Raw genomic sequence first — 27,703 nt, 5'->3', positions numbered from 1 at the left:
ACCATACTCTGCAAACTCTAAGAGCCTGTGGCTCTGACCACAAATAGCAGTGATGGGAGAGACAGAGAGAGGGAGGGAGGGAGTGTGGGAGGGTGGGGGGAGGTGGGGGCTGTAGCTCGTGCCGGTGGATCTCTTTGTGCCAAGGGGAGGAGACAGGAGATGGGGGGAAGGGGGAGGGGAAGGGAGGTCCCAACCACAATCTGACTACCAGCCTAAAACTTTGCGCTTCAGCTTTTTTTTCCAAATCATGTAAAAGTTAAGGAGAGAGTGCAAGCAGGAGGGAGGGAGAGAGCAAGAGAGAGGGAGGGGGAAAAAAAGAAAGGAAAGACTCAAGAAGGAGTGAGGGGCAGCACTGTTGAAAAAGACTGACTCCTTGGTGCTGTTAGGCAGAAGTGATGGGCTCCCCTCACAGTATGTGACTGTCCTCTCAGGGCTGGACAGAGAGGATCTCACAGCTCCTTAGAGCTTCCTGCTCATTAAATAATCTGCAAAGAAAGAGCTCATCTGCCAAACTGCTCCACTCTCATTTTCACTGCAGTGTTCAAAATTAATACCACCAAGTCAGGGTTTTTTTTTCTTAAGATTTTGAAAAGCACGCTTTATGTCTTCAAGGAACACTGGACAACCTGGCAAGAGCTTCCCACAGGTCTGGCCGCTGTTTCAGTGAGCAATGAAGGTGTCAGGTGATAAAAGCTTCTGACAAGACAACTGACCTCTTCTGACTGACAGCCAGGACACAGAGCAAGACAGTTAGGGAGTGAAAGAGAGAGAGAGAGGGAGAAAGATACCAACTATCCTGGATCAGCAGGCTGAAGTAGTGATGACTGTTTTCGCACTTCAGTCAAATCCGCCCGGCCGGCGAGGGATTTAAGCGGAGACGCGAGCAAAGGCACAACTATCCGGTAAGGGCAACCCCGGGCTCCGGGATGAAAGACACGCGTGTTCCGAGCGCCTGCTGCCGTTACGCACTGGCTTACCGCACAGCCAGCTGCGCACGCTTTGGAGATCGCCTGCTGCTGGTTGCATGCCTCTGTCTCTGCGGCTCTCCTTAATGACCGCTTCGGTCATGTTTTCCGCTGCTGTTTTCAGATCTTAAGATAGCGGGCGGTAAACCCAACTGCGACTCCTGGGCGCGCTGCACCTGGAAGGTTTAATGTGGTCAGTCAGACGCCACAGAGCTCCGCTGCTGAGCTTGAACACAGCAGTTATTATTGATACACTGCGTTGCTGGTTGCTGTTGTTGCTATTTGTTTCTACAAAGCAAGAAACAAAGCAAGGTTTTAAAGATGCATATCGTAAAGGTGTTTAATTAGCATACTGTAACACACCGTTTGTAGTTCTTGGACAAGACTGGACTCTCTGCATGCTGAGTAAATAATAATAATATAATAAGAAAAATAATTCTACTGCTGTTAACAAGAATAATTGTGATGATAATAATAAAACTACTACTGCAATGACTACTACTACAAACTGAGGGGCTGCAAAAAGAGAACCTGATGTTCTAGAATTAGTAATTAAATTAATCAATGCTCTGCTCCAAATTTAGAAAGCAACTGTACAGTTAATACACGGTACCCTGCATGCACTTTTGATCTTTTAGCAAGACATTCTATCTAGTTATTGTACATTTACAATTGTAACTGAGGCATCATTTACATGCTGAAATAATAATAATAATAACAACAGCAACAATTATTGTTATAAAAGAAGAAGAAAAATATCAGCTCCATGGTGCTCCACGGAGTTCTTTTCCAGGTGTGCTAGTCATACGCTTAGTAACTGCTGTGAAACTCATTGTTTTCACTGGTCAAGACCACATCTCATCTGCAATTAACAGGGCTGGCAGCCAGTGGACATCCATCAGCGTGTGGTTTTAATATGATGGAACTGTCACACTTCTCTGAGCATGTCATGTCTGAGTCCTGCCTCCTGCTGACACTATGCTGGCCACCTTTAAATGCGCCTTTATAAACATGCCAATGTCATCATTCCTACATCATGCTGCTGAATTAAACCAAAGCAAAACTACAGTGCATTGAAGTGAGTGGTGTTTCACCAAAACAGATAACCTTGTAGTTATGGGCGAGTATGCATTAAGGATAATGTTAAATTTCAACATATACTGCAGAATACATCACAAATACTCTGGGAAAAATTGGGTATGCTCAGATTTCTGAAAAATTCTGGTGAAAAGCAAAGAGCTTAAGCTTTGCAGACCGAGGTAGTACTGTTAGTGTTGGTAATGGAGGTAACAATTGATGTTAGTATTGAACTGTTAAAATACTTAAATCAATAAAAATATAATGTACTCATGCAACTAGATTAAGGCAGGAGAGGGGGAGAGAAAGAGAGAGAGAGAAAAGAAAAACACTACAGATTAGTTCAAAATTGACTAGATGTCCATTTTAAATTCAGACATGAATAAAGGTAAAACAATTCACAGAAAACTGCATGTTGGGTGCTATTTGAGCCAAAACCTTACTTTTCTTTTAAATTCTCTTAAAAAAACCCCATGATCAGGAAATGAACACCTTGAACAGTTACTGCTCAGGGTGACAGACGAAAGCCTGAGCTTATGGAAACTATTTCTGACACACCCACCCTTGCTCGTCTGTACCCCTCCAACGTGTCGCTGAACGGGCTGTAATAAAAGATGCCTTACACCCCCCCCCAAAAAAAAACAAAAAAAAAAAACAACAACAACAATCGGGAGCGCATAAAACCCACAGCTCCAAAGGAAAAAAATCAGGATAGGGGCTGGATAATTTATGATTACATCATATAATTAGATCACTGTCTTGGAATACTCCCATGTGGGAATTTGCAGGCTCTCATCAAGGTCTTCTGGGATCAGGATGTACTGTGGATTTTATCAGTGTTCTGCCCCTGAACCCCCCAGGAATGCAATCCTTCCACTGCGTCTGCCACCAGTATAAAATCTGTACCCTTGAATCAATACTGCAATTAAATTTTTTATACTAGAAGTGTGTTTGAAAGAGAAATGAAAACTGGTGGTATTTCGGTGGGCGATGACTTATTTCAGTGTGGTCCAGGGTGAGAATGTTGGACAGAAAGTACCGAGCCAAGTAAAGCGAAGTAGATGAAGTCATAAAAAAATCCCATCATCTGAGCGAGATTAGGCTACACTTGCCATGGTAGTTAATGAGGCGTATAGCTGTGATGCTAACGGACCGTATCTGACAGCCCGGACAAAGGCAGGCGTCGGCAGAGTTAAAGTTTAACCCTGGGCAAGCCTTCACAGAACAATAGTAGACGGATCTCCTTTCAGGGCAGTAAAATCAAGGGGGTGCTGAGCAGAGGCATTCAGTTACATTGTAGTTCAGACCACACGCCCGATTCAGGAACAAGTGGCAAACAACAAAAGAGAAGAATGAAGTTATCAGATGGTTAAAGGAAACATTTACATGAACATCCTTAAAATATATTTAGTAACAGTACACCTCAGGGCACCATCCCCATAGCTAATACTAGAAGAGAAGAAGTGAGTATGTTTTTATACTGTATACATATTAAACATGGCTCTTTAGTATTATTATTAACTTTGCTCCGGGTCTGTCTGTGGTAGTGCCTGTGCTGCAGTTGCTGTGACTATGTAACTCCATCAGAGGGGGGTTTTGTGTTTCTGTGCCTGTGTCATTTGCTAGGCTATGTGTCAGTAAACGTGTCAATGGCTATGGTTAAGTTGAGTCAATTGCCACAGATGTAATTGCATGACTGTCTGTGTCTGCTTAAACTTGTGTGTCAGCCACAAACTAAAAAAATACGGACTCCTAAAAACAGCAACACAAAGGCTCATTAATCCAGAATGATTCATAAAACCTAATTAATACCAATACAGCATGCCACACAAACTGCAACATGAGCCTTGCAAATATTGACTGACTTAAAACAGACCGAGATGAGGTGACTCACCTTGAGTAATCCACCTCAAAAATGCAAAAAGAAGGCTTTTCAACACAGGCAGACTCATCTAACCTGCCACATAGAGCCCTGCAAACCAGCACTACATTTCCCAGGGTAAATTCTGGTCACCCTACAGTTTGTACACAGCAGATCATCATAGGAATAGAAATAGCTGGAGAATACAGAACTTGCGCTGTCCCCAAGGGGGAGACTGTTGGCTTTTTTGCAAAATGCAAGACAGTTCAGACAAACACTGCACGAGCCGGCAGCAGCGCGACTTTTTACGGAACGGTAGTTCAGCTTAAGAATTTGCACTTTTTTATATTTGCTGTTGTAAGCACATCTGTCAACGCGACGCTTGACAGAGACATTCAATCCCCTGCAATTTCCTCTGCAGCAGTAGCAGCAGACACGCAGCTCTCTCACAGTGGCTGGTCCACCACACGTCTCTCACACACGTATGATGTCATAACCAGAACAATGGCACCGGAGCAGCAGTCTGCTGAAGCCGGCCTCATGGAACTTATGATTTGATGCTCCCTCGGGCAGGGAAATTAGAGGTGGGGTGGTTAAGTGTGTGTGTGTGTCTGTGTGTGTTGGGGAGGGTTTCTGTAACTGGATCAAAAACTTTTTTTTTTGACATGGAGTTGAAGCTAATAAATGCACTACTGTGTCTGAGTGTGCAAAGCCTGAGTATCCGGTGTTTTCTTGTCCTTACTGGTATTTTGATGATGTACTCAAATGTGCAGTTACTGAATGGACAGACTCAATTAAAGTCACATTAAAACACACACTCTCTTATGCACACACACACACACACACACACACACACACACACACACACACACACAATTTCCTTCAGGCTTGTGGTGGTGACAGGAAGCCAGGAAGACTCCAGCCTGTCTGAAACTCTCAGGGACTATTGTGGGGGGCTTGCTGTCACCCTGGAAACCACAGTGGTCAGGGGCTGGGGAAGACTACCTCTGATGGACATGTGACTGCTTGCTAACCTCTGCAGGCTCCAAACCTTCACAGGCCTCTCACTGGAAAGTTTATTAGCCAGTAATTACCAATTTAATTTTTGTCAAATAAGGTTTTCGATTACAGTCCAGTAAAAAAACCAATCATTACCGGTTTGTTAAAGCACTAGTCAGGGGTTTTTGCTATCCCAGAATGGAATGTATTCCCATAATCTTTTATAATGTTTTCCTCTTGGGACTATTTATTTGCCCATTTCCAAGGAAACTTAAAGAGCTTAGATTTCCTTTTATCTATTATCCATTTGTATAGCTAGATATATTCAGGTTAAGCCCAGTGCTTAAGGGCACAATGACAAACAGGCTTGGAATCTCTAATGTTCTGGTTGGAAAAATAGTTCTCTAGCCACTCCTCTGCACTGCATGTGTGTGCATACAATACTTACACATATAATGTAAAGTCACATATATTAAAGTACTTTCCAGAGCATCAAACAGATTTCTTTTTCTTAATTGATCAAACTGAGTAAGAAACAGTGATTCATTTAAGGTATGAAGGTAGAATTATCAGAATGAAATTCTGCTGATATTCTTTTTTCCAGTGGTTTCTCAATAAAACTCCCCCCAAGCCCATACCCTTCATTAAAAAACAGTGAACTAACTGTGGGGACATGTGTTGGGAGGGGAGGGAGAGAGGCCATGAAAAAAAAGAGAAAAACTATCCTAATAAAATCATATTGCCATAAACAGTAATACAAACCATTTATTTTACGCAGGCTTTTGAAGATGAGATGATATATACTATTTGAGTTGGTAACGGGCCTCGTTAAATCCATTTTTAGCAACCGGACAAATAATGTGCTCTTGTTAAAGGCGTTGTGGTGTGTTGAGATGGCGTGTGCAGGCTTCAGCCAGTGAATGCACAGAGACAAGGAGGCCGCTACAAAGTATTGAGGGAGGGGACAGAGAGGGGCTGCTGGGGTGGGGCGACATTCAGAGAGAAAAATCTCCCTAAGAGCAGAAATCTCCTACATGACGCTGGCATTTTTGCCAACAGTAAGCCATTCCCGCTGACCCAGTTTCAAACAGAGGATCCGCACAAAACATTAATGCGTTGTATAAAAGATTTGCTCCTGAGAGGAAAAAAATGCAACCAAAAAAATCTCAAATTAGTATGAATGAACTTATTGTGAGGAATGAAAATTGAGAATATCCCCTTGGTCCCTGAATAGCAACATAAAATTAATCGAATAACTTTAAGAGCAAATCCGACACATTATCGAGGGTTCACTGCATCTGTGTGGCAACGTGACCTGATGTCACATTTTTTAGTGTGTGTTTGTGATTGTGTGTGTCTTGATGTTTTGCTCAAGTTTCCTCACCAATTTCATGTAACACACACATTTGGGGGTAGTGTCATTGGTTGATTTGCAAAGCCACTGGCAGATTCCTACCCTGAAAGAGCAGAAATAGGTAAATGACACACCAAAAAGGGCACCAATCTGGGAGATCACACAGATTGAAGAGAGCTGAGGATCTAAGTCATGTTTACCTACAATGGAGTGTGACTCCACTTTCCATTCCCTGCATATCTCTGCAATATTTGCCTATCGGTGTGGAAGGGCTGTTACCATACATCTTTTGTAATGTATTTTTTTGTGGTTGCACCTAGAAGTACATCGCTTAAGAAGGCCTGTGGCTTTGTGGCTTAAGAAGGCCTGTCATCCCTCTTTCCAAGTTCTCTTCAACGGCTCTGTCACGGTCATGAGCTGTCAAAAACCCAAAGCAAGCACGCGCTTGATTAGGCTCTGTTGATGGATGACAAGTGAGAGAGAAACTGCAATCGCAGTCAGGCAGTAAGCTCTCCCAGGACCAAGTCTGACAGTCAAGTGGTGTGTGAGTCCTGCTTGGTGTAGTCTGCAGATTGGGGATTGGAGTATGGGGGGGCAGGGGGGTTGCGTGCTTCACACACAGTCCTGCCTGCTCTGAAACACTATCCACAGAAAATTCTAATTAGGCAGCCACGGGGAGCTATGTTTACCCGAGAGCACAATTCCTTCCTTACAGAAACTCACTGCTGCCTTGTCGGGTTTTCCCAACTACTACTATCACTTCCTTTGCTCTCTGCATTTTCACACTGAACCTTGGAACAAACAGGACAGTATCAAGCCTTTGATTGCAGAGATTTGTGCCGCTAGATTATGTGTATGAACGATCTACATTACTTTACAGTTTCTCTGCAAGGGGTCTTATCCAGAGTAACTTACAAGGCTTACTATTTGTTACATGTTATCCATTTATACGGCACAGCATTTACTGAGGGAAGTTTAACTTAGGATATTTAACTGAGGGTTAACTCCTCTGTCTGGGGGACAAGTGCAGTGCCTGACGGTGGCATCAAACTGGCACCCTTTGGGTTACTTCTGATCCAACCACATCCTATGCATACAGCATAGTATATCAGCACTGGTAGCAGTGTTACCTGTGATCAAGGTACTCAACTCATATTGTTTTATTAAATGTCCTGCTTTATAAGTGAATGATATGTAGGCTATGTAAGTTGGTCTGGATAAAGGTGCGTGCCAAGTAATGTCAACAACGGACATGTGAAAGGGAAAATAGCATCTACCAGGTGTAGCCACCTCTCTAGAAAGCTGTACAGATTTGCGTGATCACTGAGGGACAGAACTGGGTTCACTTGAATCCATTCAAATCAATCCAAAGAATCTCTTTAGCTGAGGTGAGTGGAAAATAAAAAAGACACATCCATCAAAACAAAGGACAACAAAGGTATCGGTGTTTGGCGAATCTACGTTGCTACGGGAGATCGCCCAAATTCCCTTTGTGCCACTGCCTTTTTCCATGGGCAGAACCCCTGATTCTCCCATGACTCACACCAAGGCTTATCAAAACATTTTCACAACACCCTCCATCGAGAATATTACAGGGTGAAACCAGAAATGGATATCCTTCCATTCTCTGGAGCGTTCTTTTTATACTGCACTAACCAGATGGCAGAGATGAATTCTTGCAGGTCACACTGAAGCCTGCATACCTGCTCATGTGTTAACCGTTTTTTGTTTGTTTTTTGGTGTGTACTATTTTCCATATTAATATAATAACGGTATACTTGCTTCAGCTTTTAATGAGTCAAGAGGGGCTCATTAAAAGCTCCTCATTCAGGTTTTTTTCCTTGAAAATGTTCTTATTCACTTTAGCATTTCATTTTACCACAAGGTAAGCTTGACATGAGGACAGCCCAAAAAAAACAGCACTTTTACATTTACATTTACTCATTTAGCAGACGCTTTTTCCAAAGCGACTTACATAGGTTACAGTTCTTTACAATGTTATCCATTTATACAGCTGGATATTTACTGAGGCAATTGTGGGTTAAGTACCTTGCCCAAGGGTACAGCAGCAGTGTCCCAGCGGGGATTGAAACCGGCAACCTTTCGGTTACGAGTCCTGCTCCTTAACCACTATGCTACACTGTGGCCATTTATAGACAGGATATTGCCAAATAAAAGCACAACTGTCTCTACAAAGGTCAGTTTGCTTTTTGTCTTGGCTCTTTGAGAAGCAGATACCTTTTTTCAATGTTAAGAAATGCACAGCTTGCCTTCCATAGCGCTGACTCTGCAGTCTGCAGTGAATGAAGAGGGGTGGGGAGTGGGTTCTGGGGACTGTATATCCCTAGGTGGCAGCCCGGGAAGATGCCACTGTAATGGAGAATGACTGGCGTGGCACTGACACCCATGTAGGACAGCATTTTCCACGGGAACTGTTTCTATTGAAACAGGGTGTCAAGGGGGAAATGTTTCTGGGTCACGCAGGAAAGAGCAAGGGAAAAGACACAGGGTCTCAAAGCTTGAGGATCCTTTCACAAACTTTTCGAGCATCTTGACCAGGATCTGGTCAACACCTTGAAGCAGGAGCCTAGGGCAAGATCTGACAGGGTCTTATCAGAAGATTTTTGACCAGGGCCGAGGACAAGGGTCACTGCACCAGTCCATAATGCAACAGGGATTTTCTGACCTGTGGAAAGATTAGTCACTTGGGGTTCCCTCCCCAGATGCTTGAGATACCATCATTCTGAGGGAAATGAGACATTTTCTGTGACTTCCCTTTAGTGTTTCAATGTATCAGTTAATCACCTGATTATTAAACAAATGAATAAAGTCAATCAATATGTATTTGTTATTGTGCCATTTTACAAAGTGTGGACAGTGTGTTGTCTCAAACTCAAAGCCAGTTGTGGAAATACTAGGGAATGATTCTCTGACACCAAAAAAGGCCATTAAGAAATATTCCTGGAAAACTGGCATAATAGAATGCAAACAGTGGACCATAGCAGAAACAAATGGCAGCTTGTAAATGAATTTATCACTCTTTTCTCAGATTACATCTAGAAACTCTTAGCTATGATCGACAAGGTTGCTATTCATAGTGGTGTAGATTCACCAGCGCAGATGGTTGAAACACTACAGCTCTTACCTGTTCTGCATGTCCCCTCCCCACGGTGCTGACCTCATGACAGAGCAGCATACCTAAGATTACTCCACAGTTATTATCGGGTTTTAATTTACTGATTACAGAGCGGCCCGATGGAAAATTAGATTTCGATGCCAAGAGTAGATAAACTCGGCTCCATTACACTGTGGAACATTTCAAAGAATGAAGGATGTGTTTATAGTCTGACATGAAGCAGACCTTGAAGAGGAGCATCGCAATTCAGCCACAACATTCTTTTACCAAACCTCCAGCCAAATTCTTTACATAAAACCACCAGATTATTTTGTAAAATAATATTAACCTAAGGCAGCTGTACAGCAGACTACTCAAGACGACTAATAATGTACGTCAGAGCTTTTTGTCCGTTGACTGCTAACACACCTGAGTGAAAAGCACTTGGCAATTTTTTTTTTTAAAAAGAGTTTTTTTTCTATTTGGATTCACTCTCTTGTGTTCAGGAAATTATACTCCAATCACAATCTGCCCAGGCTGCGATTCGCAAGGTGCAGGTACAGATCCATCTATCCCACGCATTCCTTGCAAAAACAAAAACAATGGCCTGGTCCTAAGTCTGATAGTGGAGTTGAAAAATTAAGCTCCAGGTACCAGCTTAATTTTCCAGAGCTTTTTCCAGAGATTGAAATGAGACGGAAATGAGCAGAATTGTTTATTGGATACAAAGGCCTACCTCTGAGGAATGCTCATGGTTTTGCAGGTTTTGCAAATCGTGCAAAAAGCTTGTAAAATGTAACTTCATATTCTTGTAAGATAGGTTATTATCCAACAGGTGTATTAAACTACAACTGAAAAGTTAGACATTAACTGCATCCTTTAATCATAGTATAACTTTTTGTCATATTTTTGTAATACTGAGTCAAAACCGCCTGCAAAATATTTGGTGAGGACATTTAGGGAGAGTCTCAAACTCACATTTTTAGTCTTTATGCACAAAAAGGGGATGTTAACCGGAAACTTAAAATAAATTCAGCTTAAAAAGAAAAACAGTTTAACTGATGTATTCATCTATCCAAATTTTTAACATCTGCAACTGGAGGATGCTGTCCTAGACATTGCCTAGACATGTCACTCATTCACTAAAGTAATGCTGTTTTGCCACTAGAGGCAGTAAAGGGCAAAAAGTACAGAGGAAACCACCATTATCGACTGTACCTGTTAAGTTCTTGTTACTCCAATGAACAGCACTTTTATAGGACATTGCAAAGGGGCTAGAAAATGCTGAATACAAATTTGCATGGCATAATTAAAACTTAGAAATATTTCAATGTGTTTTAATTGGGAATTTCTCCCTGTATTTATAAAGTTCAACAGTCTATATGCGTGGTAAAAAGATCTCTGTTTTCTCATCTCTTTCTTCACAGACAGTTCACACCCTTACCAGGGCTACATTACACAGCCATACCCAGCCACGCCCTAAACCCTATCACTATGAAGCCCTTTGCAGTGGTATTGCTGGTGGTGGTGCTGGTCCACAGTCCCGGTTCTGTGGCAGGGAAGATCCAGCCAATGGAGAGCGGTGAGGAGGTTCTGGAGCAGGAGTTCCTGTACGCTGGGCGTCAGAAGCGCGCCGTGGACCCCCAGCAGCCGGACAAGTGCTCCTACACCTTCATCGTGCCCCAGCAGAAGGTGACGGGCGCCATCTGCGTCAACTCCAAGGAGCCGGACGCGGTGCTGGAGAACCGCGTCAACAAGCAGGAGCTGGAGCTGCTGAACGGCGAGCTGCTGAAGCAGAAGCGGCAGATCGAGACGCTGCAGCAGCTGGTGGAGGTGGACGGCGGCATCGTCAACGAGGTCAAGCTGCTGCGCAAGGAGAGCCGCAACATGAACTCGCGCGTGACGCAGCTCTACATGCAGCTGCTGCACGAGATCATCCGCAAGCGCGACAACGCGCTGGAGCTCTCGCAGCTGGAGAACCGCATCCTCAACCACACGTCCGACATGCTGCAGCTCACCAACCGCTACAAGGACCTGGAGCACAAGTACCAGCACCTGGCCGCGCTGGCCAGCAACCAGTCCATCCTCATCGCCCAGCTGGAGGAGCACTGCCAGCGGATGCCCGTCGTCGCCGTCCGCCCCGCCCCCCAGCCGCCGCCCCCTCCCTCGCCGCCGATTAGCAAGCCCTACCAGCCGCCGACCTACACCCGCATCACCAACCAAATCACCAACGAGATCCAGAGTGACCAGAACCTCAAGGCCCTGCCGCCTCCACTTCCCACAATGCCCAGTGGCACTCACAGTCCCTCCACGACGAACAAACCCTCCGGTGAGTCTATCTTTCTTTTTCAAGCAGACCTTTTATCTGATTTTATTTTTTATATATCTGTCATTCCTTTATTTTTATCTTATTTCACTGTCACTGATAACTCCAGGGCAAGAAAGGACTTGCCAGCTTGATGTTTGTGAATTCAAAGCCTATTTCTAGGTATCTAGTAAGGTGGCTTTGCAAACATGCTTTCTTGTCTTTGGGGAGATATCAGTGAGCTTCAAGGCCAAAATTGGCACTATAACTTTGTATACATGCACATATGCGTACATGCTTTGTAGTTACAAGTAGCTTTAGCAGGACAAAAACCAGCAGCTTAGAGGGCGCATTCAGTGAACTATTTCGGCAAAATTAAGACCCATGAGTTTAATAATTTACTTCATACTGGTCATCATGAATCATGGTGCATGATTGTTTAAAATCACCTTTAAATGAAAACGGATGTTGTCAGAATGCCAAAGAAAACAATTAAAGCTCACTGCTGCTATCATCTTGGCGGACCTTTCACGCCATCTCCATCCTGCTCATACTTCAGATACGGGCAGCTAATTTCACTCCTCATAAATCCTCCGGGCTGCAGCAGAAATGACAGAGCCAGGGCAAAGCACTCTGGAATGGGTTTGGAGGAGAGCCTGTTGAAATCCGCTTTGGATTATTCAAGATCCTTTGAAAACGTTATTTACCAAGCTGAGAAGTTCAAACATTTGAATATACGTCCTGGCTTCAAATGGATTACAGCTGAAATAAGTAACTTGCTCCCAATTTCTCCACAGTGAAAAAAATACACACCGATAACGCACATTTAGGCTAATGTAATTTCCCCTGTGTGCACCCGCCTATGTTCGTCTGGCACATGCCCATACCCACAAGACAGAAGGCGCCTCGCTCTCTGCCCGCCTGCGCCTTGATATGCCACACGTGGCATTGGCAGTTTAGAAGATGAACACAGGGCTTTATGTGCATTCCCCCAAAGACACATATTCCAGTCGTCACCACAAACCTCCACGTCTCCCAAAATGCAGTGGGGCACTAGTACTTTCACAGATTATAAAAAAAGAGAAAAGACCGCAAATTACAATTACAACGAGGCATCCCTTTCGGCAAAAGGGATTTGACAGAAATGGATCAGCAAGGTAGTATCTTCTGTCTTGACACCATTAACAGTGAATTTTGAAGATAGCTTTGATGAGGTTTTGAAGCCTTGTGCTCTAGAATTTCAGAGGCTCATATGAGAAGAATTTCACTCACTGTCAAGGTTGGCGTGAACACCCCCATAAAATGCAGCCCTCCGCTTATTTATAAATTGACAACGTGATAATGCTTTCCCACAACTGATGAAATGAACCTAGGTACTGCACAGACAGGGGAGCACAGCCGAATGACACTGCAATTCAGGTCAATTACCTTAACTAAGGGTACAGCAGCAGTGGCCTTAACCAGGGAATCAAACCAGCAACCTTTTGGTTTACAAGCACTTCTCCTTACCATTGTTCTACTCCTTCTTTTGCACCTTTGAATTTACATATTGATAATCCACGGCATTAGCATTAAGGAAGGGGATAGGACATTGAGTTGCACTTTATTTTTAAATATAAGGGATAATTTCCTTTGTTAGAAAACCACTGCCACAGCAGCTCATTTCTACCTATTAATTAAATCCTCCACTTTTTGACAAATGGACCACTGGCACAAAATTGCTGGGTCTTGGGATGAAATCAAGCCTGTAAGTGTGGGAAAACGGGGGCCCTTCTCGGTGTTGCTTCACAGCTGCCCTGTTTCCAGACCACAGTGGAACATAATCCTGGTGGACCTTGTCATGTGTATTTTTTTTCTTTAAGGTCTTGTGCGTCATGGAACCTATTTAAATAGCTGAAGCTTTATGAAAGCTGCTGTGGTAATGATGGGGTCACAACAGCGGTGTCCTACACCTGTGATTTGGAACAGTGTTTCCAACAGTTCTACACAACAGCAGGTGTCCAGAGAGTGGAATTTTACCATCTTGTGTTACACAAGAAGATACTAAACTTGGTGTCACAACATATATTCCTTTTATTATGACAAGATATTCAGCTCTGAATGCTTCACATTGAAATATCTGTCTCTGTCATTGTTGAAGACAGCATTTGCTGGCTTGTTAAGAACACTCTTGAAGGGGTATGGTCTACAGTGAAACATTCTTAAATATCACAGAAACCTTCTGTTACCAACCAGAACCTCCTAAACGTAGGACGGAAAGAATGCAGGAGCTTAGTAGTAGGCCATAATGAACACTATACTTGTGGATTCACTATCCGTCTCCCTGCTGACAGAAGTTGTGTGTGGACCGTGATTACCGCTGTCAGAGAGGAAACTCCATAGTTTCCCAAGTGTGTGGCTATGTGAGGCTTTGGGGTCAGTCTGTCTGCTTCACAGTCTGACCCTGGCAGACAGCATTATAATGGAAATATACAAATGAAATGATTACATAAAAGCTAATACTCATAGGCAGTTACTGTATCAAGCCTCGGGTCTGACATATTGACTTGGTTCCCTGAAAAATGTAAAACCTCCATGGCCTTTCCACACAAGCACACAAACGCAATTAGGGATGCTGTTCATGCATCATTAAGAGGACTCTTTCAACAAACACTTAAAGCCCTTCAGACACGGCATTCATCATCCGAACAGGGAGTGAACAAGGAAACTGCGTAATGGCTTCTCTTTCCTTTATGAATCTTTGTGACAGGTGGCTGGTAATGTCAAAGCTTAGTTCAAAATATATTCTTTTTTTTTCATTCAAAAACAGCACCTCGTGAGCAACACACAACCTGGTAAGCAGCAAGTTGAAGGTGCAAATCCCAGGGCACTGCTGTTGTACCCTTAGGCGAGGTACTTAACTTGAATGGCTTGAGTAAACATGTCCAGCTGTATAAATGGAAAATGGGTTAAATAAAAACACAGCTATGTGTGTGTGTGTGTGTGTGTGTGTGTGTGTGTGGTCACCCTGGATATGGGTAACTGTCAAGAAAATAATTTAACAAAATAACATAGCTTGGCGAATGGGAGGCAAATGACTTCCTGTGCCATGTAGCCCCTCAAGGACACAAGTTCATGGGACAGAGAGGCACAAAGTGAGAAACTGAGCCACAAAGATAGCTCTCGCTCTGACAGACCCAGAGCAAAAGTGAGGGAAAGAGAGTGAGAGTTTTATTGAGACATCACAAAACAACATCACAGAACATTTTACGCAAAACATGCAAATCAAACGAAACAAAACCTCTGTACCCTCAAACTGAAAGACCACAATATCTGAAGGCAAAAAGAGAAATAAGAAAGAATGAGACAGAGAGAGAGAGAGCGAGAGAGAGAGAGAGAGAGAGAGAAGAGAGAAAAGGGGGAGAGAATGAGTTTGAGAAAGGCAGAGAGCAAGAGGGGGACAGAGAGAGAATGCGAGGGAGAGAGAGGGAGAGAAAGTACACAGTACACTCACAGAGAAAGTGATGTCATTTGTTCCAGTAAGCGCAGGCCTCAATCAGTCTACTCTTTGTGCACAGAGACAGACCTGTCTCTATCAAGCCTGAGAGAGCTCTGGCTCCTGTCAGCACATGGCATTCGGAAACCAGCTTTCAGCTTTGGAAGGTGGATAGAGGCCTTTTGGTCAAAGCACTGCCAGAGCTGGTCAGTAAAATCCAGAGTAGTCTTTTCCTACCACTCTTTCTCTTCTGTCTTCCCTCTCAGCAGTTTTTCTGAGAGTGCTGCACTTCTCCTTTGCCTTTTCGTCTGTCTGTTTGTCTCCCTGCATCCCTGTCTCTCTCCCTTTCTGCTGGTTTTCTCCTTTGCCCAGCCACCTTTCATCTCTCAGGGTCTCGCAGGATGTGGCTGTCTATTCTAATCCAGTTCCTTTCTTCTAAACTCGGTTTGCTTTATTGGCATGAAATACATTTTGTAAATGTTGCCAAAGTGTATTACACAATACGAGAGAGAGAGAGGAAAAAAACAAGTAAAAACTCCACTTGCAAACCAATTAACAGGTGTACAGAGCAAGGATCACAGTTGGACAATGAGAGACAAATCATTACAATTACCAATGCTGTAAACTTTAAGAACAAAACAGATGTCTAATTATTTGCTACTAGTATTATTTGTCATCCATACATCACCTTTCTGTCCTTCCACCTCTGCTTTCCTCTGTCTCTAAGAGAGGCTGTTTATCTCTTTCTTCCTGTCAAAGCCCCTGACCTGAACTATCCATATGAATTACTCACCATCGTAACTCACCATTAGGCACCTTTCTGTTTCATTAATGTACACATATAATCACCAACATAATGACTCAATACTGGTAAAACAAAGAAGAAACCCAAATATTTCAGCAAATATTTCTATTTGTTAAAAGATACCTGCAAGGTGAGTATCTGGAAGCTGAAAACAATGTACAGCTCTGAGAGGGAAACATTGAGGAAAAGTTTGCATATTGCTTTATTATAAATACCAGTTCATGCCTAATGTTACTCTCATCAATGCATATCAGAAAGACTGAACAGTAGAACAGGAGAGAATCCAGATGTTATAACAACTCTGTGACAGGGTTGTATATCAACACCTTAGATCTGAGGACAGTTTTGTCTAAAGCAAATAAAAAAAGGCCACTCAAGGCTGGACTGAAAACGTTTAAGTCTTGAGGAGGACTTTGTTTTTTTGGGGATTCAGAGTTTTCCGTCTCAAAGAGTTTAGTCATAATTCATATTCCAAGTTGCCCGTCTGCTCAAAAAGAGAATGCCATGAGTTACTTGGCTGTTTGGCTGCCAATGCCCTAATCTTCAACATGTGATAGAGAAAGACAGAAAGCAATGCCAGGTGTGTATCTTTAGTGCCATCCAAAGTTTGGGGATTCTTGGAAGGGATTCAAAGCACGGCTGTGCCAGGAGGACAGATGAGGCGATTTTGTTATAAACCTGGGGATTTGCTCAAATTTGTCAGATTCTGAAACATCTCACGGCTCTGTAAGCCGAACAGCTGAGGAGCACCTCTGGCCTCTGCCCCAAATGAAGTCAACAGAGTCAGAGGCTGAGTCTGTCTCTCTCCTGCTCCTCTCATCTCAGGGGGATTTGCTGGAGGCACAAAACAGCCACATTAACATGTTTATGTACGCAATATTTATATCTATATCTATAAATACTGGGCGGACAATAAATACCTAAATGCGTGAATCACAGATCCATGACCAGCAAGGGTCTCTAGTACAAATAGACTCTTTCTCAAACACGCAAACAAACAAAAATGTGCCTATTGAGAAGACAGTTCCTCAGTGGCAACTGCAAAGAATGGCTACCAATACTGTTTTCAATACCTTTTTGCACACCTTTTCAAACCTAATGCCCAGGTGCCAAGGAGTGTTGTGGAAACAAGGATCAGATGAGCAGAACTGGCCAGTAACATATGAGAAGATAAACTGCAGGGGGAGCTTAGGGAAGTTTCAGGGAGATGTAACTCTGCTCCCCTGCAGCGGACCGGCATCACCTTTGTGTTCACCCACAGAGATCAGTCCTGATACACATATTTTCTTTGTCTTGACGAGGCAAGTTGAGGCCAGACAGAATGGAAAAAAATGATTCCTAATGTGATTAGCAATGACAAACCCGGCAGGGGGAAAAGAGGGGCTGAACAGACTGGAAAAATTGCCGCCCCGTGTGAGTCCTGTGGGTGAGGAGAATTCCAGGCCTGGGGCTATGAAAATTACAACACCTTCCCTGCAGCACGGAATGAGGTGCTCTCGCACGCACACTGAAAAATCCACATTAATAAGAACATTAACGCAAGGAGGGTAATGATGAGAACAAGGTATGCAGCCCATCTAGATCTACTGCGTGGCCTAGAGTGTGCCTAGCACTGCGTCAAGTCTGATCTTGCAAACTGTAAGGGTCTGTAATTTCACTGCACATCCAAGTAAATTATTCCACGCATTTATTACGCTCTGTGTAAAAAAAATACTTCCTTGTGTCAATGCAAAAATTACGTTCAATTAATTTCTCAGCATGTCCTCTTGTCCTTCTGACAGAACTGCTGAAATTTCTTCTGCAGTCCACTTGCTTAACTCCTTTTAAAATTTTATATACTACATTATAATTCCACCCTGATTCTGTTTTGGTTGAGACTAAACAGACTGAATGTCTTAAGTCTTGCCTCATAACTTGATTGATACTTGTAACCAGTCATTTTGCCTTCTCTATACATTTTAAAAAGCTTCTGTCACTCTTATCATGTAATGCCCAGACACAGGGCACAGTACTCTAAATATAGTCTGCCATTGCATGGTATTAATATATCTTTTGCCGGTGGCATTAATGCAGCATGGAGAGCTAATCTGATAAACATAAAAAAACAGCATCACTGGAGCCCTTATTTCCCTGGAGTGTGTGCTTGCTGATGGGTTGTGAGTGATGGAGAATTTATATGGCGCGGTCAAATACACACCTTGTTTAATGTGGTTACGTCCGATAACCATACATCCGGTCTGAGATAACTGATTGGATCCATCCATAAAAATCTGGCGCGCATCAGCCAGTATGGAATAGAAACTGAAGTGCAGGAACTCCAGACGTGTCTGGGCTGTATCACTCGTTGTTAGTGAGGGCAACAAGCACCCTTTGAGAAATCTTGAACTGAAGTGAAATATACCCAAAAGCTTGAAGTACCTTAATTTAACCTTGAATTTACTTTACCAAACCACCAGGTAAGGGGTTTGCTTTTCTCACTTGTGGTCTGTCCGACAAACCAATTTCCCTGAGCTGTCTTTTTTATAGAACAAGCCTAAGTGAATTTTCAAGGCCACATGGGAGCTTTCTCAGATGTTTCTATCCATAGTCGTCCCCCATGTTTCCTTATTGCACAAAGGGTCAGTTACAGTGGGGGAACGGGAGAAGCACGTGCCGAACGAGGCTACAAGTGTTCTGGGAGGGAGTAAGGGGAGAGTTTGCGTGCGTGCGTGCCGTGCCACGCTGTGTGGGCCGTTCGGGAGAAAGGTCTCCTTTAAAACCTCATCACCCGTGTAAACAGGGAGGCTTTTCCAGACTAGGTAAACCGCAGCGCCTCAGCAATGGGGTTTTTTTATGTAACAGACATCTGAGAGTACTGGAGTGCAGGGAGCCAAGAACAACTGCTAAGAGAGTACATGGAAACAAAGGCCTGTGGAAGACTGCCCCAAGGATGGGAAAACCAGGCAGCGGCTCTGCCAAGTGGTTCACTTTTGAATTTTCCCTGGTAGTTTCCTTTACTTGCCTACTATACAGATATTAAACTGTGCTTTTGGTCTGCTTTTAGTTTGGCTTCAGCCAGGTATGACAGAATGCCAGAAGAATTTAATTTTTATTTTATTTTCTTTTTGACAGCTGAGCACACCTCTTTAATTTGTGATTTCAAGATAAATTTATTTCAGGATTTAACAGGACTGTCCCAATCCCTCCAGAGCTGCTGACACAGTCATAACAGAATCATAATCATAATGTCACACTCATAATGAAAACAGCCCTGTGGTCTCCCCTCAAGCAGGAAAAAAAAAATCACTAAAACTCTCACAGAGCTCTTGTTTGGAAATGACATTGTGAAGCTGGCAATGACAGTCCCAAAACAGAGAGGGCCTTGGGGGCACATAACTGCTACACCTCCTGTTGAGATACCAGCTGTGGAGGCTTGTAAGCAAGTAACGCAGGCTTGAAGCTTGTCCCAATATCTTCGACATAGAGCATTCTAGTTCTACAATTCTACTAGTTCACTCTCTAAACAGGATGCCAAAAAGTCTGTCACAAGAGGCAAGTCTGCATCACAGGGTACTCACTTACAGTCCATCTATTTAGATTCTGAGTGCCCAGAAAAAAGGCACTGGGAGACATTTTTAGTTGGCTCTGGTTAGTTGGGGTTTAGGAGACTGAGCTGGGGAATGGACCCACAATCTTTTGGGGGTCAAGGCAAACACGCTCCCCACAGGCCCACTGAACCGGTGTAGGAACCGCACTCAAAATGGCATTGCGGGTATCATTACAGTTGCAGTACTATTATTACCATTACTGGTTTCATCATCATAATCCTTAGACAAAGGTACATCTGTTGCCAGCTGCCAATGCTGACCATAGCTAACACCATCACCTGCTTATTGTTATTATGAAAGCAATACAGTATTCCACTGGCACAGCCTGGACTGTGGTTTAACCACCAATGTAGCAGCGTTCTGCTCCTCACCAGCCCTTATTAAATCCGGATCCCTTGCAGTCGAGCATCAGAGGATTTCCTCTTCTGTCTGCACTTCAGAATCGGAAATGGGAAACAAGAGGGGCGAGCGCTGGTTTTTCCGTAATGACATAAACAGCGCCATAACTCTCCCTCACGCCGGGGCCGCCCCTGGAGAACGCTGACGGGGCCTGTTAATCTATTTGCTACCGTTGCATTATTCGGCCGCCGGGACTTACTCTCGCCCCTAATGCCAGTGTTGTTCTTGGCCTCGGTGCGCCGCCCCAATGGCAATTCCCTGTCCAGCACCCCAGCCAAAGTCAATACTGGCCTCGGGCTGAGAGCTTTTCCAGCTGAGGTTGGGAATCCCAAAAGCAGGCGGCTCTGGGGGACAGGGCAGCCCCCCTCCCTAGTGCTGGATATTCCCAATGTGGCAGATAGATAGAGGAAGCCCAATCTCACTGCGGCACCTAAAACACCTCCTCTGGAAATACTGTATTGAACCCTGCATCAGGGAAGATGGCCAAAATTTGGGAAGGACAGCCTTCAGCCTGATCTTGGTCAGGTTAGGACAAGCACTCGAAACAGCAAGCATGTTTTAGTAAGGTCTTCTAGGCAATGAGGTAAAATGAACAAAGCCTTTTCAAGCTAATACCATCAACGTGAAAGCTTTGTTTTTCACAGGGGGAGATATAAGGACATACTGTCCTGCATCACTTCTGTTCTCCCTCACTCACTCGTCCCCCTTGCTCCTCACTGCCTCATCTCCTTGCTCCCTTGCTCATAAGTCCCATTGCTTCCTCAACCCCTTGATCACTTATTTCTTCCTTCCTTTTTCCCCTCTCTCATTTCATCTTCCTACTCATTTGTTCCCTTGTTTACTTGTCCTTTAGCTCATTTACCACTTCATTCAAATTTTCCCTTTACGCAATTCTCTTGAGCCCTGATTGACTTGCTAAGTGGTTCCCTCTGAAACTGTCACATTCCCTCACTTACGTCTTTGTTTTTTCAGTAGTTCCCTCCATAACTTTCTCCTTCGCTCACTCATTCCCTCGTTCCTTCTTAGGGCCCTTTAAGGACTGTCTGCATGCTCTGGAGGAAGGCCATGGCACCAGTGGCATGTACCTGGTGAAGCCAGAGAATGCCAACCGGCTCATGCAGGTGTGGTGCGACCAGAGGCACGATCCTGGCGGCTGGACAGTCATCCAGAGGAGGCAGGACGGCTCGGTCAACTTCTTCAGGAACTGGGAGACGTACAAGGTAACCGTAGCCAGGGCACAGTGCAGGATCAATATATTTTCCTGAGGTAGTACAGTATGTGTCGGCAAGATGGGACAATACTTAGGATAGGCTATCCCCCTTCCATTTTGGTGAGAATACCTCCAGTCACAGAACAGGGAGAAATACTGGATTTCTGTTTGAAAACACATGTAACATCATGCGTAACTGAATCTGGAATCTTGCCAATCAGAGCAAGAGAAGGACGAACAAGACCCACGTGTGTAAATCGGAAATTTCTTCTGCGAGCCACTCCAGTACCTCACCTGACCCCTGTTCAGTTACATCTCCCTTACAAAACATCAATTTGAGTATGATGGGCTTTTTGATCATGTGGGCTTTTATGATGACGGTCCCTTGCTTTGCTCTGGCCAATGAGACGTTGCAGATTTTGTTCTACATTCTGGTGCATCTGAGTCAGGCTTATAGCTGAGTCTGTCAGCTGCACATCTCTTACATCTCTTAAAACTCAATGATGAGAAATGCTGCCATACTGGAAAACAAAGACACAACATTAGTGCAAAGGCATAACAGGGGATTGACCATTGCACAATAACTGCTTACGTGCATTTTTGGCAGCTTGAATCGCATGCAAATAGTTTTGGGAAAAATCAAATGATAGCCAAAGATTTTTTCCCTTTTCAAAACTGTCAAATAAAATTTGTTACACAAGTTGCGTCATACTCCAAAAATAAGATGTCTTTTGTTCAAAACAATAACTTTCCGGGCTTTTCACAAAATTCTCTGCGCATTCAATAACACACGCTATCAATAACGAAAGCGCCAAAAATACAAGCATATAAAAATATATTAAAATTAATTCCCCCCTGAGAGGCCGTTGAGTTACCTCAGGGCCTGTTATCAGTCGAACCTGCCTTTCCCAATGCCGCCAGGAGAATGATATACCTTGCAGTCACGGGAGAGAAAAAACTCACAGAACGTGGAATTATGCCATTCGACAGGGAAGGCAGACAGAGCAATTTGCAAAAGCCTTAACTAATGTCCAGCCAGGAACATATGGAAAGGTTTCCAAAGCCTCTCACAGCACACCTTAAAACATGTGGGATTCACAAATTACCGGCATACAACAGGCAGACTGGGCTCCCCATGATTCCATCCATGTGTGGGCTGTCGTCAGCCACAGGCTGAGACGTGGAGTGAGCTGTCTTTTACATATCCTGCAATTATGTACTTTTTTTTAACATCTTTCAAAACGTGGTTCACAGTATAACTTTATCACTTTATACGTTAATGCCAGGGCAACTCCATGCCCCCGGGCTCTCAGTTATAAATCCCTGCATCCTAATACAAAGGACTGAAGGGAGAAGAAGCACTTTGTTCTAGTACTTTATTCATTCATGACCACCCACCTGTACATTTATTCAACTATTTACATATTGTCAGTTTATACAACTGGATATTTGCTGCCAGGGTAAAGGTGAAGTGCCTGGCTCAGACGGCCACACCGCTGCTTTAAAACGAAATGTCTCAAGCAGACACAATTTTCTTCCTGAATTTCCCGTAAATCATAATTTTGCAGTGTTCGACCAGCAGATGCTCTCATGGAACATTTTACAACAATCTTAGCAATCTTACAACAACTGCATGGATTATATAAATTCGGTTTTATACAGATGACGAAATTAGGGTTAAGTACCTTGGTCAGGGGTACAACTGAAGTGCCACCCACTGAATGGAACTGGCAACCTTTGCATTACAAGTCCTGCTCCTTACCATCACACCACGCCACTGCAGTACTGCTGAGCTGCAAGGTGATTAAAGTGCCCCCCTGCCTCCTTGCTGTGGTGTTTCCCAGAACCCCCTGGATGAGCCACAGGCAGTCAGACAGAACGGCGAGTGATTCGCTTATGGACCCCTGCTGCCAACCCAGGGAGACCGCGAGCCGGAAAAGGCTGTTACAGCCTAGAGCTTTTTGAATCATCAGCAGTTTAGACTCACAGGGAGACAAAATAATCACTCTAACAACCAAAGGGGGGGGTAATGGTGGGTGAGTTTTTTGGTTAATAATTCAGGGTCCAGACAGGGGAGGTCCACAGGGGCTAATGAGCAGCACCTCCGGTGCGTCCTCTCTCACACACAGCAAGGTTTCGGAAACATCGATGGTGAATACTGGCTAGGCCTGGAAAACATCTACTGGCTAACAAACCAAGGCAACTACAAGCTGCTGGTGACCCTGGAGGACTGGTCTGGCAGGAAGGTGTTCGCTGAGTACGCCAGCTTCCGGCTCGAGTCTGAGGCAGAGTTCTACAAGCTGAGGGTGGGCCGCTACCACGGAAATGCAGGTGACTCCCTCACCTGGCACAACGGAAAGCAGTTCACCACCCTGGACAGGGACCACGATGTGTACACAGGTAAACTCATGCCAGACCCGTGCCAGACCCACACCAGACCCATTCCATATCCATGAAAGACCCCCATACTCAGTCATTTCACTGCTGCTCTACACTACACTAGGCATGCTTTACATGGCTTCCTTGTGTAACTGAAGTTATTCAGAAAGTCGGCAAAACGCTCAAGAGACATCCATATAAACATCCCCTCAGAAGTCATTCAAATGGTCACCAGTGCTCACTGGTTTTCGCAGGATAAATTTGTTTTTATGCTTTGCTCGGTGATAGCAAAACTAAATTACACCATGAATTTTGCTCTGGAGCTCAACGGACACTGAATTAAAAAAATGCAGCAAATAATTCACAAATATGGCAATGCTGCAAGATCAAAGACATACTGTAGTTTGAGTTGAGCCTGTAATCAAGTGGTTCAGGTCAAAGCCCCCCGCAGTGTATATCCCCTTACAGAGTGAAAGCAACAACCTGAGAAAAAAGCTAAATGTGCCCCATGGCCACACAGCTATCCTTGGACCACATTTGTGCTTGCTTTCATCTTGAGTCTGACATTGATTAAAGACAGAAAAAAAATGTTTGGTGAAGAAAATGTTATGTTAAAGAGCAGTAAAGAAACATGGAAAGTTAATCATGGACATACAAAGCTTCTATGTGTATGTATGTGAGTGTGTGTGTGTGTGTGTGTGTGGGGGGGGGGGGGGGTGGGGGGGTGATGTCTCATGAAAGCTTTATCTTACATAAGTTTACCTAAATAAGATAAATAATATTTTATAGTTTCCAGAATGGACACGTGGGAGCTACTATTCATTTTTCATCTGATCATTGTTTTCACCATTTTAATTCAAAAACACAAGCCATGTTGAATCCCAGGTCATTCCAGAATAAACTGTATATCAGTTGATGCTGAGGAGTGTCTGGCACAAAACGTATGACTAACAACATCACGGCCCACTGAAAGCAGAAACAGACAAACACTGTGTGCATTTACAGCTGACTGCCTTTTCCCACTGCGACTGAACTAAAGACAAAAGTGCAGAACAAATTTGAGTTGCTACGGCAACTAAATCAATCCAGAACAAAGGATCAGACACAAGGAGATATTATAGCCCGCCTTGGATTGTTCTCTGAGAGGCAAATAAATAAATAAGAAAACTAACCCAAACAAACTTTCAGATTACCTCTGGTTTGATGTACAGCACATCTATGAGCTTGCTGTGTAAGTACAATTATGTTCAACCAGACACTTTCCCACGACTATAAGTATCTCTTGCTCATAGACTGATTCCAGAGTACTTAAAATTCTTTTCAAACCGTAATTAGATACTTATGTTAAGCAATACACAAGAGCAAAATGTTTTTCAGGGTATTAAGACTAAAAGGAGTCTAAAAGGTGGACCGCAAACTGCACAAAATAGTATGGTTTTGTACTGATGTATTTGTGACTTTTTCATAGTGTCTGTGTCCTGATTTGTTTGCTCACCCCCTCCCCTCCACAGGTAACTGTGCCCACTACCAGAAGGGAGGCTGGTGGTACAATGCATGTGCCCACTCCAACCTCAATGGGGTGTGGTATCGAGGGGGTCATTACCGCAGCCGTTACCAGGACGGGGTCTACTGGGCGGAGTTTCGGGGCGGGGCCTATTCCCTGAAGAAAGTCATCATGATGATCCGACCCAACCCCAACACCTTCCACTGAAGGCAAAATTTAAAACAAAACAAAACAAGAAGAAGAAAAAAAAACAGAACCGACTTCACTTCATCCTCGTTGTCTTCTTGTCTGTTTTTACTTTGAAGAAAAAAAAATGCAAAGCGTACCTTTCAGCTCTGTTCTGCTCCTGTTCAGCTTTTGTTTTTATTTCGTATGACCTTGTGTCTGTGTGTGTTTATTTTGAATATTGCTTTGTGTCCATAAATAACTAGTTGATGTTAAGCAAATGTGCAATTGCCTTGCCAGGGGGTTACAAAGACACAGCGATGGCTCTGTCTGGGTAACCCTGCTCCTAAAATGCACTGGCAGCGTTTCCTCAGAGGAATTGACTGGTGAGAGGGACTGTGTAATAGAGAAGCCTTGCCAGCCACAGAGGAACAGTTAATGCCATCATAACCCAGGGCCACCTAATCCTGTTTGTTTGTTTGTTTTTTACTCTGGCTCCAGCCCAGAGGCACAAACAGCAGTTCACTCGTGATGACGTTACTGCTGCCGCTAAACCGAAGATGCTTGATTTTGCCTTGATGCGCTCGGTGTTGCATTCTATATTTCCTCTTGAATAAGATGATGGAAACAGAAAAGCTTGCAATATGGAACAACTGCTGACAGCCAGATGAGAGGGTTTTATTCGGCTTTTGATGCAGAGTAGTAATGACTCTGCCCTGCATAAAAAAGAAGGCCGAGAAGAACAAAATGGTATCAGTACCTCACTTAATACAAAATGTTTCTACCCCTCCTTTGTTGCAATGTGGGTACAGAAGAAACACCTGAAACCTCAATGTGTGCTTGACTCCATCTGTGTTCAGTAAACACTTGAAACCTTAATGAAAAAGGTGGAACTTTGTTAAATGTTTTGTCCTAACACAATACACAACACAGGTAATTTCACAGTTTTGAACAAACAGCTTTATTTCATACTCCTCAAATGTATAAATCATTCTCTGGAGAAATACGACGCAGGAAGATATATGTATCCGGTGACAGTACAGAATATAATCCATTTGTTGAAAATGTGCCTTTTTACAGTAAAAACAAAATTACATGTAGAAACAGACAGTCTGACTAATTTATTTAGAGAGCGCTAGCATTGCCAGAGTTTCCTGCAAAGCATCCTGGGAGTATACGTAATGCTTTGGGAGGCTCTTATCTTTCAGCAGCAATGAAAGGCCACATGGTGGCCTGCTCTGTTCTACAAATGCGCAGAATGCCCCAGAGGGACTGAGAGGTCCCGCTAAAAGCCCTGACTAATACCAATCGTGCTTAGGGAAAAAAGTAACCTTCGATATATCTAAATGTCTTGTCAGAGAGTGAATTCAGCTGTTCCCTCACTCCCTTCTAGGTTCTAATGTGGTGCTGGGCTAGAGGAATGCTAATGCTGTGAACATTCATAAATCTCCCTGTTGCCTTTTAAATAGGATGGGGGAGAGCACAAGGAATGAGAGATGATGGACAGTGCACCCTCTCACAGAAAAGACCAAATACAGAAATGCATAAAAAGTACAGATTGACCTATCTAAGCATAGGGTGAACCACAGTGTGAATGCTTTTTGACCAAGCATGCTTGTTTAAAGTTTTGTCATATGCATTGTGTGACAGCACTCTGTATGTGATAGTATTATTTAAAACCACAGCGTGAGCAATGCTCCCCTGATGCTGTGGCTGGCCAAACATTTTCAGAACAGCTGCTGACATGTTGAAGGGAAAACAAGAGAAATGACGAGCTACACTGATTTCAGTTGGTTCCCCATTGATATCATGAGTCAAGTAACCAACGATAACAAAGACACAAATGTCTTCCATATACATTTTTAGGCCTTTAAATATTTTAATGAATGTTGAATGAGAGTCAAACTGGCTATTGACTTTACCTTTTTTGAATGTTCATACTTTCATTCTTTCATTTATTTCTTTTTTGTTTTTGTCCTGAGCTCCAAACTGACAGGGAGCACTGTAAGCATATGTAAAAGAAAATTGTTTGTGTCACACAAAGAACCGACACATCTGTGTACATAGGCCATACGTTAAAGTATTTTTGTAATATAATGTAACAATATCTCATTGTACCGAGTTACCAGACTGTTGCAATAAACCGTGTACAGCTAACATGTTGTCCACTGTTGACCACTTGCTTCATGTCTCTTGGCAACACAGACTCTGACTGGAGACATGGTTAACATAAAAACAAGATAAAACATGAGAAAGCACAGCGATAACAGTGTTCTAAACAGAAATGTTTGGAAGAATGATAAAGGATGAAGTTGGAAGTGAAACTGTCTTTGATTTGATTTTTTATTTCTTTTTTTTTTAACTGTGAGAACAGAGACCTCCCCAAAATGTATTTGGCAGTGTGGGTTTCTGACTTTCTCAGGATCCCAGTTTGAACAGAATGAAATCAGTAAAGCCGTAGAATAGCCTATAAATAAAAGGCATGATGGAGATGTATCCATTG

General features: G+C 43.5%; 2 protein-coding genes across 4 annotated transcripts in view; one reads left to right on the top strand and one right to left on the bottom strand.

The window, feature by feature from the left end:
• Window positions 1-27,703, bottom strand: part of LOC118778212 (ras-specific guanine nucleotide-releasing factor RalGPS1-like) — a 153,375-nt gene that overhangs the window by 61,188 nt on the left and 64,484 nt on the right. The gene's annotated exons all lie outside the window — the stretch shown is intronic.
• Window positions 292-27,504, top strand: LOC118778213 (angiopoietin-related protein 2-like). The gene is made up of 5 exons (XM_036529630.1): window positions 292-902; window positions 10,799-11,700; window positions 20,969-21,162; window positions 23,282-23,552; window positions 25,043-27,504. The coding sequence occupies exons 2-5, from the start codon at window positions 10,866-10,868 to the stop codon at window positions 25,240-25,242; spliced, it is 1,500 nt and encodes a 499-aa protein (XP_036385523.1). The 5' UTR covers window positions 292-902; window positions 10,799-10,865; the 3' UTR covers window positions 25,243-27,504.

This window comes from Megalops cyprinoides, chromosome 5 (assembly GCF_013368585.1).
Source record: "Megalops cyprinoides isolate fMegCyp1 chromosome 5, fMegCyp1.pri, whole genome shotgun sequence".
NCBI lineage: Eukaryota > Metazoa > Chordata > Actinopteri > Elopiformes > Megalopidae > Megalops > Megalops cyprinoides.
This window is presented reverse-complemented; position numbering and strand designations above follow the sequence as displayed.

Excerpts from the sequence above, each read along its gene's own strand:
- LOC118778213 (XM_036529630.1), top strand. The coding sequence starts at position 10,866 with ATGAAGCCCTTTGCAGTGGTATTGCTGGTGGTGGTGCTGGTCCACAGT. Across the intron at positions 11,701-20,968 it reads CACGACGAACAAACCCTCCG|GGCCCTTTAAGGACTGTCTG; the intron begins GTGAGTCTATCT and ends GTTCCTTCTTAG. Across the intron at positions 23,553-25,042 it reads GGACCACGATGTGTACACAG|GTAACTGTGCCCACTACCAG; the intron begins GTAAACTCATGC and ends TCCCCTCCACAG.